The following is an 18986-nucleotide window of genomic DNA, read 5'->3' as shown; positions in this document are numbered from 1 at the left end:
TTCGTTGCTCTGTGCCGAATTGTAGAGGAAATTACGACGGTGGACCGAAAGTAACTGTGTTTAAATTTCCGGAGGATGAAGCAACGAGGAAGAAATGTTTGTCAAGTATTCGCAGAGATAACTTTACTCCTTCTTCAAGTTCAAGAGAGAGCATTGGTTTTGTTTATTTCTTAAAAGAGGCAATAACAGTGAACAATGTCCGTAAAATGTTAGCCGCCGGTGTGCTACATTGCAAAATGCTATCCACACTATTAGACCTGCGTGAAAATGATGCAACATTTAACTAAAAAAATAAAACCTAATAGAAAGGAAGCGCATACGAGAATCTTTCGCGGGTGGCTTTCAATCAAAATTTTTGTCATTAAAAATCGTCTTCCACAGCAACTACAAAACGGAACAATGGTGACTGGTGGTCAGCCATAAAAGATAAATATATACTGTTGCAGACGTATAGGTAGGCCTTTTCGAGATTTACAATTTATACTACAGCAAAGAGCGCAGAAAAGAGCACACAGGCGGCAAACACTTTCACTTTGTATAGCTGACGATCTTTGAACGGTTAACCAGAGTGTCATCAAACAAGTCGTGACAGTCCTTATTAAAGCAACTATAAAATAAAACAAACTACAATGAAATGTGTCCATTCATTTGGCAGTTTTGATGCCTCAGATAGTGAAAGTTATTACAGCCACTTTTTACGTCGGGGCTAAAAGGTATGCAGAAATAAGTTACAGACAAAAGAACTGGGTCGTTTAAGAAAGGCAATCTTGTAATTCATGAGAGAGGTATGTCAAAGTTCTTTGCGAATTTTCGTCGTACTGCGAGCACCAGCACCAGACTCTGTGCGTGACGTCACTGAGCGGGTGCGCAGGCTTTCCTATATAGGGGGTGCTGACCAGGAACACCGTCAACCCCCCCCCCCACACACACACACACCACCGCCCACGCCACCCGAGAACGAGTATCGGCCACCCTGCAACGTTCTGCGTCACCCCGCACCATTGATCGGGGAACAGCAGCAGTCGGACTGGTGGATTACAGCCCCACGCGTCTTCTGCCGTTACCACCGCAGCGCTAGACGGTTGGGTTTGGAGTGGAGCAGTGACCGGCAAGGTGGTGACGAGTCGCGTCGGACTGTCTTCAGAGATGAATCGCAGTCCTGCTCTACCCTGGACGGCGGCGACCTGTCCAGGTCCCATCCAGCCAGAGTTTAGGAGACGCACAGCAGCGATCCTCCTTGCGTCGTCTACGTCCACATCTACACGGATACGAACATTTAAGTGACTGGCAGAGGGTTCGTCGAACCAAGTTCACACTTCTCTATTATTCCGATCTCGTATACCGTGCGGAAAGAAGAACACCTATATCTTTCCGTACGAGCTATAATTTCCCTTATTTTATTGTGGTGATCGTTTCTCCCTCTGCAGCTCCAAAAAAATGGTTCAGATGGCTCTGAGCAGTATGGGACTTAATATCTGAGGTCATCAGTCCCCTAGACTTAGAGCTACTTAAACCTAACTAACCTAAAGACATCACACACATTCACGCCCGAGGCAGGATTCGAACTTGCGACCGTAGCAGCAGCGTTGTTCCGGACTGAAGGGCCTAGAACCTCTCTGCCACAAACGGCCGGCTCCTATGTAGGTCGGCGTCAGCAAAATACTTCCGCATTCGCCTATTTCGCGATAATACAAAAAGTGCTGACCTTCTTTGAACTTTGTCGATGTACTCCGTCAATCCTGTCTGGTAAGGATCCCACACCGCGCAGCTGTATTCGGAAAGAGGACGGACAAGAGTAGTGTACGCAATCTCCTTAGTAGGTCTGTTACATTTTCTAAGTGTCCTGCCAATAAGATGCAGTCTTTGGTTAGCCTTCCCCACGACATTTTCTATGTGTTCCTTCCAATTTAAGTTGTTCGTAAATGTAATTCCTAGCTATTTAGTTGAATTTCAGCCTTTAGATTTGACTGGCTTATCGTGTAACCGAACATTAACGACTTCCTTTTAGCACTCATGGAATGACCTCACACTTTTCGTTATTTAGATTGCTAATTTTCCCACAATACATTTATCTGTTCTAAATCATTTTGCAATTTCTTTTGATCTTCTAATGACTTTACTAGTCCTTAACGACAGTGTCATCTGCAAACAACCTAAGGCGGCTGCTCAGATTATCTTCCAAATCGTATATATCTCGAGTAAAAGAGAAGTGATTTCTGGTGGTCTCCAAGGTAAAGGCCCTATAATACTACCTTGGAGACAGCCAGAAACCACTTCCCTTTTACTCGATGGCTTTCTGTCTGTTACTATGAACTGTGACCCCTCTGACAGGAAATCACGAACGCAGTCAAACAGTCACAGAATTTCAGTACAAGCTGCTTGTGCGGTACAGTGGCAAAAGCCTTCCGGAAATCCAGAAATACGGAATCAGTTTGAAATTCCTTGTCAACAGCACTCAACACTTCGTGTGAGTAAAGAGCTAATTGTGTCTCACAACGAAGATAACCAAGCGAGATGCCGCAATCGTTAGCATACTGGACTCGCATTCGAGAGGACGCCGGTTCAATCTCGAGTCCGGCCATCCTGATTTAGGTTTTCTGTGATTTCCCCAAATCACTTCAGGCAAAAGCCGGGATGGTTCCTTTGAAAGGGCACGGCCGACTTCCTTCCCCTATCCTTCCCTAACACGATGTAACTGATGCCTCGCAGTTTGGTCTCCTCCCCCAAATCAATTCAACAAGAACGATGCTTCCTAAATCCGCATTGACTGTGTGTCAATAGACCATTTTCTTCGAGGCAATTCATAATGTTTGAACACAATACACATTCCAAAATCGTGGTGTGGCGAACCATCGGGTACGATACTCAATCACAGCCAGTAGTGACTGAGGGAACTCTCAACAGCAGAGCAGTACGTCGCAGACATTCTGCTTCCTCGTGTCCTACCCCCACGAGATGATATTCTGGTGCCACTTTCCAACAGGACAGTGCTCGGCCACACATATCACGTGTCCCCATGAACTGTCTGCGTGATGTTGACACACTTCCTGGCCAGCAAGGTCCCCAGGGTTGTCCCCGACAGAACAGGTGTGGAAGCCAGTTACAGAAGTGGACTGTTTCCCACATTCCCAGGCCAGCTCATCTTAGGAGAGGCTACAATGGCTTTACAACACCCTGTCCAACCGAATCAGTTCGTGCATTGAGGCCAGAGTGGGGGGGGGGGGGGAGGGGTCAATGTCACATTGACATGTAAGCTCATACTGCCAAGTTCTTTGTAAATAAATTTGTCTCGACATTGCAATCATTGATATGAACTCACGTGTACTGGCAACCGGTGCAGTTTCGTTTTGTATCGTCCTCACCTTGTGGCTGCATCAGTTTTTCCCTTTCTTTTCTTGTCAGGGAATATACAAGGGTTGACGGGAAAGTAAGTACCGATCGGTCGCGAAATGGACACCACAGTGAAAACCCGATGAAGCTTTGCACAGATGTGTTGGGTAGTGTCTCTACTATGACCGTCGATCGCATCAAGACGCTCTTTTCAGTCGTGAGCCCACTGTGAGTGAGTGAAGGTGCCTAGAACATCGATGTCTCCCGCCAAGTAGGAGGGCCCGCTGAGAGGCTTCGCCTTGATGAATGCAGCCCACCTGACACAACTGCCACGCACTCCCTTCTTCATGGCAATTCTCAGCCGTACTGTGCAGGGGCAGTGAAGACGCTCCTGAAGCCATTCCGATGGGAAGTGTTCGATCACCCATAACACAGCCCTGATGGGCTCATCCTGAGTATCATCTCTCTCCACATGAAACGCTGGATACGGAGACAACACTTGGGCGCAGTCTACGCATTGTAGACCACCGTAGAGAATTATCGCAAAGCACAGGCGGCTGCCTTCTATGACGATGGTGTTGGAAATTTTGTATAACGCCTTGACAAATGCAAATAAAATGTTTCTGATTTTCACTGTGGTTTCCATTTAGCAACCGATCGGAACTTACTTTCTGGACAACCCTCGTCTTAAAGATAGTGAAGACAAATGACACAGACAGATTTTAAGTATAGAGAGCTGAGATTGGTAGTTTATGTCAGGCGTACAGGGTGGCAGCCAGTCAAGGAATACTTTACAGAATTGGTTCAAAAATTTTATTTCAAAGGTCCAGTCACATCTTTACAAGTTCTCTCCCAGAGCAACTTCGGCTGTGGCTTCGATCACAAGTTCCCTGTCTTTCACAACCGAGGCAGTTCTCTCAAATTAAGGCTGCTGACAAGAGATGCCTCGTGTCCTCCTCTGAAGCTGCTAGAGAATTCACGCTATCGGTTTTAGCCAATAGCGAGCGTGGGATACAGGTCACGTGTGTGGACGCTGGAGGATTCTGCACTGCAGAACACAGTCGCTTCGTTCACTTGTGATCCAGACCTCGACAAGCACAGACGTCTTTCTTGGGAGACAGAGGTTCTGGCTCTGCGTACCACGACCCGCCACCAACATCAGTTAACATGAAACGGCTCCCCATCCATTGCCCACTTATTTACACTACTGGCCATTAAAATTGCTACACCACGAAAATGACGTGCTACAGACGCGAAATTTAACCGTCAGGTAGAAGATACTGTGATATGCAAATGACTAGCTCTTCAGAGCATTCACACAAGGTTGGCGTCGGTGGCGACACCTACAACGTGCTGACATGAGGGAAGTTTCCAACCGATTTCTCATACACAAACAGCTGTTGACCGACCTTGCCTGGTGAAACGTTGTTGTGATGCCTCGTGTAAGGAGGAGAAATTCGTACCATCACGTTTCCGGCGTTGATAAAGGTCGGATTGTAGCCTATCGCGATTGCGGTTTATCGTATCGCGACATTGCTGCTCGCGTTGGTCGAGATCCAATGACTGTTAGCAGAATATGGAATCGGTGGGTTCAGGAGGGTAATACGGAACACTGTGCTGGACCCCAACTGCCTCGTATCACTAGCAGTCGAGATGACAGGCATATTATCCACATGGCTGTAACGGATCGTGCAGCCACGTCTCGATCCCTGAGTCAACAGTAGGGGACGTTTGGAGGACAACAACCATCTGCACGAACAGTTCGACGATGTTTGCAGCAGCATGGACTGTCAGCTCGGACACCGTGGCTGCCGTTACCCTTGACGCTACGTCACGGACAGGAGCGCCTGCCATGGTGTACTCGACGACGAACCAGGGTGCACGAATGGCAAAACGTCATTTTTTTCGGATGAATCCAGGTTCTGTTTACAGCATCGTGATGGTCGCATACGTGTTTGGCGACATCGCGGTGAACGCACATTGGAAGGCTGTATTGCCGGCCGCGGTGGTCTCGCGGTTCTAGGCGCGCAGTTCGGAACCGTGCGACTGGTACGGTCGCAGGTTCGAATCCTACCTCGGGCATGGATGTGTGTGATGTCCTTAGGTTAGTTAGGTTTAAGTAGTTCTAAGTTCTAGGGGACTGATGACCACAGCAGTTGAGTCCCATAGTGCTCAGAGCCATTTGAACCATTTTTGAAAGGGTGTATTCATCATCGCCATACTGGCGTATCACCTGGTGCGATGGTATAACGTGCCACTGGTTACACCTCTCGGTCACCTCTTTTTCGCATTGACGGCACTTTGAACAGTGGACGTTACATTTCAGATGTGTTACAACCTGTGGCTCTACCCTTCATTCGATCGCTGCGAAACCATGCATTTCAGCAGGATAATGCACGGCCGCATGTTACAGGTTCTGTACGGGCCTTTCTGGATACAGAATATGTTGGACTGCTGCCCTGGCCAACACATTCTCCAGATCTCTCACCAACTGAAAACGGCTGGTCAATGGTGGTCGAGCAACTGGCTCGTCACAATACGCCAGTCACTACTCTTGAGGAACTGTGGTATCGTGTTGAAGCTGCATGGGCAGCTGTACCTGTACACGCCATCCAAGCTCTTTTTGACTCAATGCCCAGGCGTATCAGGGTCGTTTTTACAGTTAGAGGTGATTGTTCTGGGTACTGATTTATCAGGATGTATGCACCCAAATTGCGTGAAAATGTAATCACATGTGCCCGCATCTCGTGGTCGTGCGGTAGAGTTCTCGCCTTCCACGCCCGGGTTCCTGGGTTCGATTCCCGGCGGTGTCAGGGATTTTCTCTGCCTCGTGATGGCTGGGTGTTGTGTGATGTCCTTAGGTTAGTTAGGTTTAAGTAGTTCCAAGTTCTAGGGGACTGATGACCATAGATGTTAAGTCCCATAGTGCTCAGAGCCATTTGAACCATTTTTTTTTTTTTTTTTTTTTGTAATCACATGTGAGTTTGTCCAATGAATACCCGTTTATCATCTGCATTTCTTCTTGGTGTAGCAATTTTAATGGCCAGTAGTGTAGTTGTTCGACTTCCTAGACTGGCCTAAATTTGGTAACTTCCGACCCTAGGCGCGCCCCTTGTATACCGTACACTGAAATATATTCTCTCTCTTTCACTTAATTTTCTATTCTGTCACTTAACGGTAGCCCTCGATACCCACTCACGAGTCCTGACCGCTCGACCTCCTCTACATTGTCGCCATAGGCCATATCTAAGAACCTTCTTCCGCCTTCGCTGCCCACGTACACAGGACTGTCGTTGAAACTAGGTTAGAACCTTTTTCTGTCTCCCTCTGACACCCCATGTCTCCCCCCTGAGGCGAAACAAGCGGGAGGAAGTGCCCAGTGCGACCTCCCCAAGTTCACCTCGTAAGTCAATTACTGAAACGAGTGCTTTAAATCAATTAATATCCACTTCCCATAGGAAGGTCAAAACGCGAGCGGCTCTCGTCGTGTCGCCAGCTAAGCGCTGAGGCAATGAATCGTCAAGACGAAAGTCATGTCGAGACGAAGGTCGAGGGAGTCTGGACAAGCTTCAGGGCTGTAGCGGACTGTCAGGGTCGCGCCCCTAGATAAGGGAGCGGAGGGTTCTCCATCCGCAGGGTGTAGCTGTGAGCTGTGGGGTAAGAAAGACCAGCAAGGACGCGACATACGAAGGACCACAGCTTCTCTTCCGTCACGTCCTCCACTTCCTGCTCGAGGCTTTCAACCTTGCCGGCCGGAGTGGCCGAGCGGTTAAAGGCGCTACAGTCTGGAACCGCACGACCGCTACAGTCGCAGGTTCGAATCCTGCCTCGGGCATGGATGTGTGTGATGTCCTTAGGTTAGTTAGGTTTAAGTAGTTCTAAGTTCTAGGGGACTTATGACCACAGCAGTTGAGTCCCATAGTGCTCAGAGCCAGCCAGCTTTCAACCTTCGGAGTTTGTTAGGTCCGATAGTGCTCAACCATTTTTCTATCAATTTTTGTAAGATACTCCTGCAGATGTCACAAGAGAGACGTGTTGATAATGGACAGGTTTACAGCTAAAAATTACAAGAGCGATCTTTCCGAGAAGAATCAGCAACATGTTGACTCATCTCTCAGACCTCTGACAAAATTAAAGCGTTGGGGAAAAGTCAGAGACCTGCAGTTCTTCCGACGCGCCGCTCCTAAACGGAACAGTAGAGGGCGGCTGCTGGCTGTGGCTGTGGAAGTATCCTCCGCCACACACCGTGCCGTAATGTGGCGTGCATTGCGGAATACAGATGTGGGCGTACGGACTAACGTCTTATGTTGGCAGTTACAAGGAATGGATTGGTCTCAAGATAACTAGATCTCCAACGCGTAACACAATTTATTTTTAGTGCCAGTGCGTGCGGCAGCCGTTGTCAACACACTGGACTCTCAGACGACAACTTGGTCGAGCAGCTGCTGGCGTCCAAGGTGACGGAGGACGCAGAGGTTACGTAAACACGAGGTCGCCAGCTTTCCTTCGCTTCTGATCTGACGGCGCTGACAAAAACAAGCAGGTAGTCTAGCCTTAGGTTGCCCATCTAGGTTTCTCGGCAATCAAACCGGTTAATGGGAAACGGCGCCCGATGCTGGTGGCGGCAGTGGAAATCCTGTTTCGTGGAAAAGCAACTCACAGCCTCGAATACTTTAATCAGCTCTTCCACTTAAAAAGGAAAATGGAAGACGAGTGAGACCACGAAACACCACAGATGTACGACAGCCTGCGAAACGTCGTCGCGAGCGGACACGTACTTTCTGTATCCGAAGGTTTCCGGAAAGCGTCCCACGCTGTTCCACAGTGTGCCCTCTTAGCACGGTGTCCTGGACATCCTCCTCTGGCATTACTTTTCCTCAACAGTAGTTATCGATACCAGTATTATTTTTCGAACTTTGGACAGATCAGTATCACCTCAGAGGCTTTTCTTAAAACTTTCACACAATTTTATACACAGTACGTTATATTTCAAGCTAAAATACATGAAAAGGAATTACTTCATTTTCGATATCATAATGGATAAGTACTAGTTCTGTACAGTTAAAATTACTTTTCTCTTAGAAACATTTGAAGCCGGCCGGAGTGGCCGAGCGGTTAAAGGCGCTACAGTCTGGAACCGCACGACCGCTACGGTCGCAGGTTCGAATCCTGCCTCGGGCATGGATGTGTGTGATGTCCTTAGGTTAGTTAGGTTTAACTAGTTCTAAGTTCTAGGGGACTTCTGACCACAGCAGTTGAGTCCCATAGTGCTCAGAGCCATTTGAACCATTTTGAAACATTTGAATTACGAACTACTGGCACACTTAAAATTTCTATTATTAATTATGCAATACTGTACTCGTTGCTACGTTTATTTCTGGATTCAATTATGAAAGAATAGTCTAAAGTAATAATGTAACAGAAACTAATAGAAAGTCATTTGTCAAGAAACATTGGCCTGCCGTTACAGCCGAGCGGTTAAAGGCGCTACAGTCTGGAACCGCGCGACTGCTACGGTCGCAGATTCGAATCCTGCCTCGGCCATGGATGTGTGTGATGTCCTGAGGTTAGTTAGGTTTAAGTAGTTCTAATTTCTAGGGGACTGATGACCTTAGAAGTTAAGTCCTATAGTGCTCAGAGCCATTTGAACCATTTGAACTAGATTTTATGTCCTAGATGCAGTAGAGGAATGGGGTACATCGCATGCATCTTTGTCCATCTAGAGCAATATGTCGAAACAGGGTGGACATGTTTCATCACACATGAGACGGGAGTCCTCTGATGACTGAGAGGTTTGCTGTTAACGTTCGAAAGTAGACAGTGCTCTAAGTCACACACAGAACACAGTTATAACTGATGAATCCTGACAGAACAACGGAAAAAAATTATCAAATGACCTGCAGCAACATCTCCCTCTCTCTAGAATGTATAATCAGTCTACCATTAAATCCTACCTCATTAAAACTTCATCTCAACCTATCACTCCATCCACCCTCGGAAATCCTTTAACACAGATGCAAGTTAGTTTAAAGGCAAACGGTTCTCTTTTTTCCTTAAAAGCGTCAAATACAGTAGTCAACTGGCATGTATCACTATATCTCAATAGACAAACAGTAGAATGTTGCCTCGATGAAAAGACATACTGTTTCCTGTTTCCCAGTGCTTCCACGTCAACATTTTCTCGTATTTCTCTTGCTGTCGCATTGTCGTTCCCATGCATAAGAATTGTTCGGCACCAAGCAGAAGATATAGAAGTACACCCTCAATTCCCCCACACTTTGGGGTATTTTTCCTCCTTTTCCGTCATTTTTCGTAATTTTATCGATTTTATGTCACTTCTACCTATGCAATCATGACATCACTTCTCGTTGTGTATTCTAAAATTGTTTGTAAATGTAGTACAGCTGCGAGCATCTCGTGTAAATGCACTATTTTCCTGGTTGACCAACGTACTACAGCACTGAACTCTAATGCATCCAGCCGCCTCCACCCACGTACCCCACAGCTGCAGTGCGCATGCTCTGTTTTCTGTATGCCTGTATCTGTGCATGTGATGCGGATGGCTCCCATTGGTGGATCCAACTTCGAGCATAGAATGCATCTCCGGATGTAATGTGTGGTTGGTGCACCTTCCAGCTCTATCCCAGATGTGATGTGTTGTGGATCTGCCTCTGAACATCGCTCTGGATATAATGCACAACAGATCCACCTTCAAACCCTATCCCGGATGTGGTATATTGTGGATCTGCATCCCAACATCACTCTGGATATTATGCGTGGCAGATCCACCTGGACGAGGTATATTGTGGATCTGCATCCCAACATGGCTCCGCATGTAGCGCGTGGCGGATCCACACTCAGTTACTCGAGTCTACTCTGGGTCGTCGGAGCCTTCCCTGACACATGCACAGACAAGAGACATACAGAAAACAGAGCAAGTGGACTGTCTAACAACCCTACCACAACAAAGGTCAAAATTTAATACTGATTGTGGTGTTGCTCACGCTGCTAAATACTGCATTTTCGGGCAACAACAAAGTTATTATGTGGCAGGTGTCATTAGAGCACAGTTATTAAAGTCATTTCATGTAATAATGAATAGACTAGGCACTCATCTTTTCGTGTTTCCCACGCTGGTCTTGTTGTATAATCATGGCTCAATCGTCGAAAATCTAGGTGATGTAAAAAAAAAAAAAAAAAAAAAAAAAATAATCAGCACTCCCGAATTTAAGTTACACTTCCTTTTTATTGCTTTTGTGGCAATATCACGTAACACACAAAACATCACTTCACAATACAAAACATACTTGAAAACATCTTCCTCACAGTCACTGTTAAAGTTCACATTTTATAAGCTGACTACAATATGCGTCTTTCCAACATGACGTCCAAGAGTTGACTTTTTCAAGGTCCGACTCTCTAACAACTAACTAACAATCGCTTACGCGCCCAAAAATCAGAGTTACAAGTACGTCAAAGATCATAGTGACAAAAGAAAGAATACACATAAGGATAATATCATTGCAATATAAACATATCGATGTATCACAAATGAAATCAAACCTGAATGTTGTCTCAGAAATATGTTAAGTAGTTAACAGGAACACAGTAGAATATTACTGGTATCGAGAGGTTCAGGTGAGGTGCCGTAATGGTTACGTAATTCAAGTACCATTACAACTGCAACTGTAGAATCTGTGGTCTATCTGAAATATGTGTCGTACAATGATATATTTTTTCAAGTACATTCAGTGGTATATGTTATATGTGAATAGTGTTTCCAAAATGTGTTGCAAATAGATATAGCAGTACAGATGCAATCGATTAATAGGGCATGTCTGATACAGCAGTTTAACTACGTAAACAGAAAAAAAGTAGAAAGTCATAAACTTTTTTCCTTTCATAGTTTTTATTTTGAGGGGGGGGGGCGACTTCAGCAAGAAAAAGTTTCGCAAAGGTTTGAAATTATGGGTAAAGTAGGTTGCAAGTCAACAGAAGGTCTCATTCTCAAATACTGGATCGATATAGACTGACTATTTACGTGTCGTGAGCTGTGCTTCTTTTTCACCCCCCCTCCCCCCCTCCCCCCCCCCCACACACACACACATACATTTTTGAGTGTTAGGTGGGTCTTAAACCCACAGTGGTTCTATGCAGACAGCAAGTGACACGTGTATCAAGTTTCATTGAAGTCGATCCAGAGGTTTAGGAGCACATGTGCAACAAACATACATACATACACACACAAATACATCCGCGTTTATTACATGTATGGATTTCGTGGCTTTTATTGTAATGGTGTGGGGAGACTAATTTACTTTGCTGACTCGTTACCTTGTTCGACTATGCTTTGTATCTTGTAACGAAACAAGACGAATGTACTTGAGCCGTGTATCGACTCGTGCTACACCTTGTGTTGAAATTGCATTGGTTTTCCTTTTCTTCCCCTGACATGTTTGTTTGATATGTTGTCTGTCATTGAGTGGCTGCTTGGTTGTCTTTTCTCTCTGCTATCGATATCTGCGTTTTTGCGTCCGGGAAACTGCTACGGAGGAAGTGAGATCTTTGACCGGTTGTAACCTCGTGTGGTGGCGCGGAAATAGGGGCGTGCGCTGAGGGAGTGTGGTGGACACGGGAAGGCAGTGTGGCTCTCCAGCGCGAAGCAGGCGTGACCGAGTCGCCACGTGATGTATGTCGGTTGTGTGTAACGAGCGGGTCGAGTTGACGGAAGAGCTCCCCGCGTGTTGGTTGTATACAGAATCGCCCCACGAGTAGTTGCTGTTCATTTCGCCTTGGTGGGACGGTAACAAGCTTCTTAAAATCCTCCGTTTCAACACTGGAGTTTAAAAAGGAGACACCTAACACGAAGCAGCGGTCACTACCCGTCAACGTTGCAGGGAAGACGTGAACTTCGGTGAGAGAGCGTGTTGTCGCGTGACCGTGGCGTGTTGGGTACGCTGGCGACGCGTGCGCGGTCGGATGTGTGGATCCTTGCCATCGGAGGTCGTGTACTGCCTGTTCGAGCATAACCGCAAGTTAAGTTCGTGGATGGTTTAATCATTAAGTAGTAGTTTGGTGCAACCAGCGTCTCTTCTGCCTTGTGGCCTCCGGCGATCGGGTTTCCTGTCCCCGGCAACGGTGCAATTGAAGACAGCGATCTTTCCTCCTCCTCTCGTTACTGTCCGATGGAAGGTGTAGTTTTGGCAGTTTAATTGTTTCGCTATTCTGTCGTGGGTTATGAGTAAATTCGTGCTTCTTGTTGGTTGATCATGTGGTCGCTCATTCGGGACTGTGTGGCGTAATGTTTCCTTGCACGAGGTTAGCTCTAATTCTGTCAGCAAGTTAAGCCATCTTAGTACAAGTTTTCGCTGGCTAAAAGTCGGTGCAGTGACCAGCCTGAGAGGGGCAATTGTGTTTACGGGCGTATTTAAATTGGTCAGTATTCTGCCCAGCCTGAGCATCCCTGAGTGGGTGATTTGTGGCCGCCTTACACGGGCCCGTCATATCTGGTATGTTCTAATGATATTCCAGGGCACTTTTGCTTCAAAAAATTTTAAATTCCTCCAAGTTTGTAAAATCCTTTTATTGGCATTAATCGTGTGTTTGCTGAGACCTGTTTAATCTTTTAATGGCGGTGTTGGTAGCTTCACTACCTCACCGTAGTTTATTAACAAAGTTCTGTATTTACTTTAGTAGCCTGTTTACTAATGTTCTTTCAATTTTTTTAAAATTGTTGTATTGCAATAAGTTACTTTGATTGGCACTTCCTGGCAGATTAAAACTGTGTGCCAGACCGAGACTCGAACTCGGGACCTTAGCCTTTCGCGGGCAAGTGCTCTACCAACTGAGCTACCCAAGCACGACTCACGCCCGGTCCTCACAGCTCTACTTCTGCCAGTACCTCGTCTCCTACCTTCCAAACTTTACAGAAGCTCTCCTGCGTACCTTGCAGAACTAGCACTCCTGAAAGAACGGATATTGCGGAGACATGGCTGAGCCACAGCTGTGAGGACGGGGCGTGAGTCGTGCTTGCGTAGCTCAGTTGGTAGAGCACTTGCCCGCGAAAGGCAAAGGTCCCGAGTTCGAGTCTCGGTCCTGCACACAGTTTTAATCTGCCAGGAAGTTTCATATCAGCACACACTCCGCTGCAGTGTGAAAATCTCATTCTGGAATACTTTGATTGGCGTGTTTTAAAAGGTAGTTTATTGCCGTACTGCTAGCTTTTGTGTTTTTTTTAATTTTTTTTACATTGTTGTATTGCTATAAATTACTTGATTGCCCTTAGCGGCGTGTTTAAAAGGCTGTTTATTGCCGTACTGCTAGTTTCTCTAAGATACAAATAAAACATTTGTGAAAATCTCAACTCGACAGTAAACTACTAGAAATGTGGCCCCGTTTCCTAACTTGTGGTGTGGCTTGTAGTAACCGTAACCACTGTGTGTGTCAGTACTTTTCGTGTCGTTGTGTGCAGGAAATGTATCTGGTGTAATGGATTCCGCTCGGGACCAAATAAAAGCAAACAAGATTAGGAAAGTGAAAGAGTGCCGGGCCACGCCCCCCACCTGTCCGGGTCGTCGCCGCTGTCGGCTGCGCGCTCCCAGCTGAGCGCGATGTGACGCTCCTGGCCGCGGGTCGAGCTGTGCGCCGCGGTGTCGACGGCCGCGTCGATGTAGCCTCGCAGCTGGCGCACCAGCCGCGGACCGGCCTGCCCGCCGCCCGCCAGAGACAGCAGCGGCAGAGGCGACAGCAGCGCCGGCTGGCGGCCGGCCTGCGAAACACGGGCGGGCGGTCAGCAGCAGTCTCCGCCGGGCGCGGGTAGCAATGGACATCGCAGTCCTAAGGTCACAAAACATGCACGCACAGGCCGTGTGTCCTGTGGCTGACAAAGTCTCGTGGTGACCTCTCCATTGTCAAAAGATATCAGATTAACCTCCATTCAGATGTTCGGGAAGGGCTTCCAAGGGGACATGACCGAGGTTGACTGAATAACTTGAATAAGGAACGAAAAGGTAAAATTCTATCACTCGCAGCATGGAATGTCTGAAGTCTGAACGTGGTAGTGTGACAGTCTGACAACATCGGCTGAACAAGGGCCTTTTTTCTTTACTTACTGCAAAGTACGAGGGTCACTCTAAAAGAAATGCACACTATTTTTGTAGAAATACAGTTTTCATTCTGCATGTGTGAAAGTTTTACAGTGTGTAGATACATTCTTCCCACTTGTTTTCAAACTTAGTTCAACCTGTTCCCGTGAGTGGCGCTGTCACAGTATGTCTTCAAGATGGCTGCTACACTTGACTTTCGTCAGAAGCAACTTGCTGTCATAGAATTCCTGTGCTGTGTAAACGAGAAAGTGGGAAACGTCCACAAGAGGTTGAAAAAGCTGTATGGAGATGCTGCTGCCGATCGCAGTACAGTTAGTCGGTGGGCAAGGAGGTTACGTGATGACAGCGGGCACGGCAATATTGAGGATTCTCCTCGCAGCGGCAGGCCTCGTACTGCACACACTCCAGACAATGTGCAGAGAGTTAACGAATTGGTGACTGCTGACAGACGCATCACATTGAACGAATTGTCACGCTACATTGGGATAGGGGAAGGAAGTGTTTGCGGAATACTGAAAGTGTTGGTGTTGGCGTTAAAAAAGGTTTGCTGCGCGGGATTAGCCGAGCAGTCTTGGGCGCTGCAGTCATGGACTGTGCGGCTGGTCCTGGCGGAGGTTCGAGTCCTTCTTCGGGCATGGGTGTGTGTGTTTGTCCTTAGGATAATTTAGGTAAAGTAGTGTGTAAGCTCCAACCACTCGTAATCTTACGGATTTATGGACAGCCCTGCAGGATTCATGGTTTGAATTCCCTCCAGCACTACTTCAGGCATTATGCTGTGGGGCATCGATGGTCGAACCCGGGAATCCAGGAGGCCGAGCTGAAGCTGGGGCCGACCGCGCCTCTTCTCGTCAGGAGGCTGAGCGAGTCCAATAGCGTCGAGGGGCGGTGCAGAGAGATACAGCAGTATTCGGTAGCATTGCTTTATTCACATAATTTACATTACTACGATGGGTGCAGCATAGTGTCGGCTTGCCGCCCGCAGCATTGTCCCACGAGTCCGGCCGGCTCAGCAACTCCTGGTATGCCGACACCACTGCTCTGTCAACAAGGCCGCTCAGCTGGAAGGCAGCCGCTCTCTGCTCGGTCGCTCTTCGCCGAGGTGTCACGTCTTGCGTCGCGTAGCTGCCCGCAATTCCGGAGACTGTTACAGCCCCTGGTCCCTGCCGCGCTCCACCCCCTTTGGCCTGCTCTGTCCGACCGTGGGACGAAGGTAGTTTCACTCGTCACCCGTGGCCCTCGGCCGCTGCTGCTCCCAGAACAGGACCGGACTCGAACCCGCACCCTTCTGGATGTGCTGCTGCAACTTGCTGCTAGTGGTGTTTGCCAGATGGCAACACCCGCCGCACTGCCACAGCGCTGCCGCGATTCCTGCAGCGCACGTCTCACCCGGACCCCGGTACACCGGGTGGTAAACGAACGTGGCCCACCCTGGACCCGCTGCAGACCGCTGTCACTCCCCTCCTTCAGGCAGACTGCGCAGTCTCCAAGTACCTGGCTGCTATTCCGTCCCACCCCGGTGTTGTGTCCTAAGAAGTGGAATACAGCCCGAACAAGTGCATAGAAACAAAGGACAGACTTACATAGAATATTTACAACATCGCTGCCAGACTGGCCTCTGTAAGTGTAGACCAGCACAGGTCCGACCCGACTCTCGGCTGACCTGGCACACCCCTCAAGCTAAAAGTGCCTCACTATTTATACTGCTTTTCCCCTCACTTCTGACGTAGTGTCAGAAACTATGACAGGGGTAAATTCCCATACGTCACCACTTGCACATCGCCACTCCCGGCTCTGACCTAATGCCCCGCCTCATACGTTGCAATAACTTAAAGCAACGCTGCAGTTCCCTGCCTCGCTGTTGCTCCACTCACGTTTACTCTGGCTGGCTTACTGGCTGCCGATTATTACCACACACTGTCAGCGACCCGAGACTTCATCACCCAACCGTGCCTTTACTGAATTTTAATAAAATTCACCTTTTCTACGACTAATACTAGCGCGGCAATTAGTCGGGTCCATGCCACGTTGTGTCGTGGCACTTCTGCATGCTCGGGGGGCCCCCACGCGATATTAGGCAGGTGTACCAGTTTCTTTGGCTCTTCAGTGTGTATATAGGCATGCCTCCAGCTAAAGTAGTGTGAGGTGACAAAAACGAAGTTTAAATATGTAATTTGTAACAGTTGGCAACACTTATGGCAGCAGTGTAACAGTGTTATGGGTACAGATTCATGATGTGCTAGCAAGGACCTCTCAGTTTGGTGCGCAGGTCACTGTGTGCAAACCTGTTCTCTGGCGGCCGCAAAATCCGAATTGGACGATTAACAACCTCATTCTTAATGTAGCAAGAGACTGAGGTCAGGGACTCGATGATACACGTTGAGCGCCACAGACAGAAGCGGTGGTCTCAGCTGGGCACCTTGCTGGCACAGCAATGCAGCAGCTTCGGGCATCTCCTAGAAGATGCTGGATTGACCTCAGGAGTCTATCAGCAGTAGGCACATGTGTAGAAGAGCCACTGTGCTCCGGCAGTTGTCTAAGTGTGAGGTGCACTAGCGCACTGGAACTGAACCTGCGACATACAGAAGCCAGGTCTGGTCACCCCACCTCTGGTTGTTCGAATTTAGGCCTAGCAGCTACACTACTGGCCAATAAAATTGCTACACCAAGAAGAAATGCAGATGATAAACGGGTATTCATTGGACAAATATATTCTAATAAAACTGACATGTCATTACATTTTCACGCAATTTGGGTCCATAGATCCTGAGAAATCAGTACCCAGAACAACCACATCTGGCCGTAATAACGGCCTTGATACGCCTAGGCATTGAGTCAGAGCTTGGATGGCGTGTACAGGTACAGCTGCCCATGCAGCTTCAACACGATACCACAGTTCATCGAGAGTAGTGACTGGCGTATTGTGACGAGCCAGTTGCCCGGTCACCATTGACCAGACGTTTTCAATTGGTGAGAGATCTGGAGAATGTGCTGGCCAGGGCAGCAGCCGAACATTTTCTGTATCCAGAAACGCCGTCTCAGGCCTCCAGGAATTCCACTCCCATGCCAGCCTCCTCATCTCAGAACAGCTCTGGCACCCAGCGTCCTCTGTTGTTTGCTGGATGTCTTCCACTCTGTGTCTTGCTCTACCTGTTTACCCTCTGCAGCTCCTTCAAGTACCACGGAAGTTATTCCGTGATGTCTTAACACAACTCCTGTCATCTCACCCTTCTACTTATCAATGTCCTCCACATATTCGTTTCCTCGCCGAGACTGCTGAGAACTTTCTTGTTTTTCATTATCAGTCCACCTAATTTATCCTTGTATAGCACCACATCTCAAACTCTTTGATGCTCTTCTTTCCCGGTTTGCCCACCATGATTCATTTCCATACAATGCTGTGCTCCAAATATACATACTCAGAAATTTCTTCCTCATATTAAATTCTATGTTTGATGTACTAGTAAACTTCTTTTGTCCACGTGTGCCCTCTTTGCCTGTGATAGCCTTATGTCCACGTTGCTTCGTCCGTAGTTTTGCCTCCAAAGTGGCATAAATACACTCCTGGAAATGGAAAAAAGAACACATTGACACCGGTGTGTCAGACCCACCATACTTGCTCCGGACACTGCGAGAGGGCTGTACAAGCAATGATCACACGCACGGCAAAGCGGACACACCAGGAACCGCGGTGTTGGCCGTCGAATGGCGCTAGCTGCGCAGCATTTGTGCACCGCCGCCGTCAGTGTCAGCCAGTTTGCCGTGGCATACGGAGCTCCATCGCAGTCTTTAACATTGGTAGCATGCCGCGACAGCGTGGACGTGAACCGTATGTGCAGTTGACGGACTTTGAGCGAGGGCGTATAGTGGGCATGCGGGAGGCCGGGTGGACGTACCGCCGAATTGCTCAACACGTGGGGCGTGAGGTCTCCACAGTACATCGATGTTGTCGCCAGTGGTCGGCGGAAGGTGCACGTGCCCGTCGACCTGGGACCGGACCGCAGCGACGCACGGATGCACGCCAAGACCGTAGGATCCTACGCAGTGCCGTAGGGGACCGCACCGCCACTTCCCAGCAAATTAGGGACACTGTTGCTCCTGGGGTATCGGCGAGGACCATTCGCAACCGTCTCCATGAAGCTGGGCTACGGTCCCGCACACCGTTAGGCCGTCTTCCGCTCACGCCCCAACATCGTGCAGCCCGCCTCCAGTGGTGTCGCGACAGGCGTGAATGGAGGGACGAATGGAGACGTGTCGTCTTCAGCGATGAGAGTCGCTTCTGCCTTGGTGCCAATGATGGTCGTATGCGTGTTTGGGGCCGTGCAGGTGAGCGCCACAATCAGGACTGCATACGACCGAGGCACACAGGGCCAACACTCGGCATCATGGTGTGGGGAGCGATCTCCTACACTGGCCGTACACCACTGGTGATCGTCGAGGGGACACTGAATAGTGCACGGTACATCCAAACCGTCATCGAACCCATCGTTCTACCATTCCTAGACCGGCAAGGGAACTTGCTGTTCCAACAGGACAATGCACGTCCGCATGTAT

The 18986-nt window shown here is 48.3% G+C and overlaps 1 protein-coding gene across 1 annotated transcript in view; it reads right to left on the bottom strand.

Moving 5' to 3' along the window:
- LOC126203497 (cytochrome P450 4C1-like) overlaps positions 1-18986 on the bottom strand; it is a 160500-nt gene that overhangs the window by 71982 nt on the left and 69532 nt on the right. Inside the window, exon 4 of the mRNA XM_049937826.1 lies at positions 13893-14098. Coding sequence (XP_049793783.1) covers positions 13893-14098 — 206 coding nt within the window. The remainder of the gene's footprint in view (positions 1-13892; positions 14099-18986) is intronic.

The sequence above is a fragment of the Schistocerca nitens genome, chromosome 9 (assembly GCF_023898315.1).
Source record: "Schistocerca nitens isolate TAMUIC-IGC-003100 chromosome 9, iqSchNite1.1, whole genome shotgun sequence".
In the NCBI taxonomy this organism is placed as follows: domain Eukaryota; kingdom Metazoa; phylum Arthropoda; class Insecta; order Orthoptera; family Acrididae; genus Schistocerca; species Schistocerca nitens.
The sequence above is the reverse complement of the archived record's forward strand: the minus strand, read 5'-3'. Positions and strand labels throughout refer to the sequence as shown.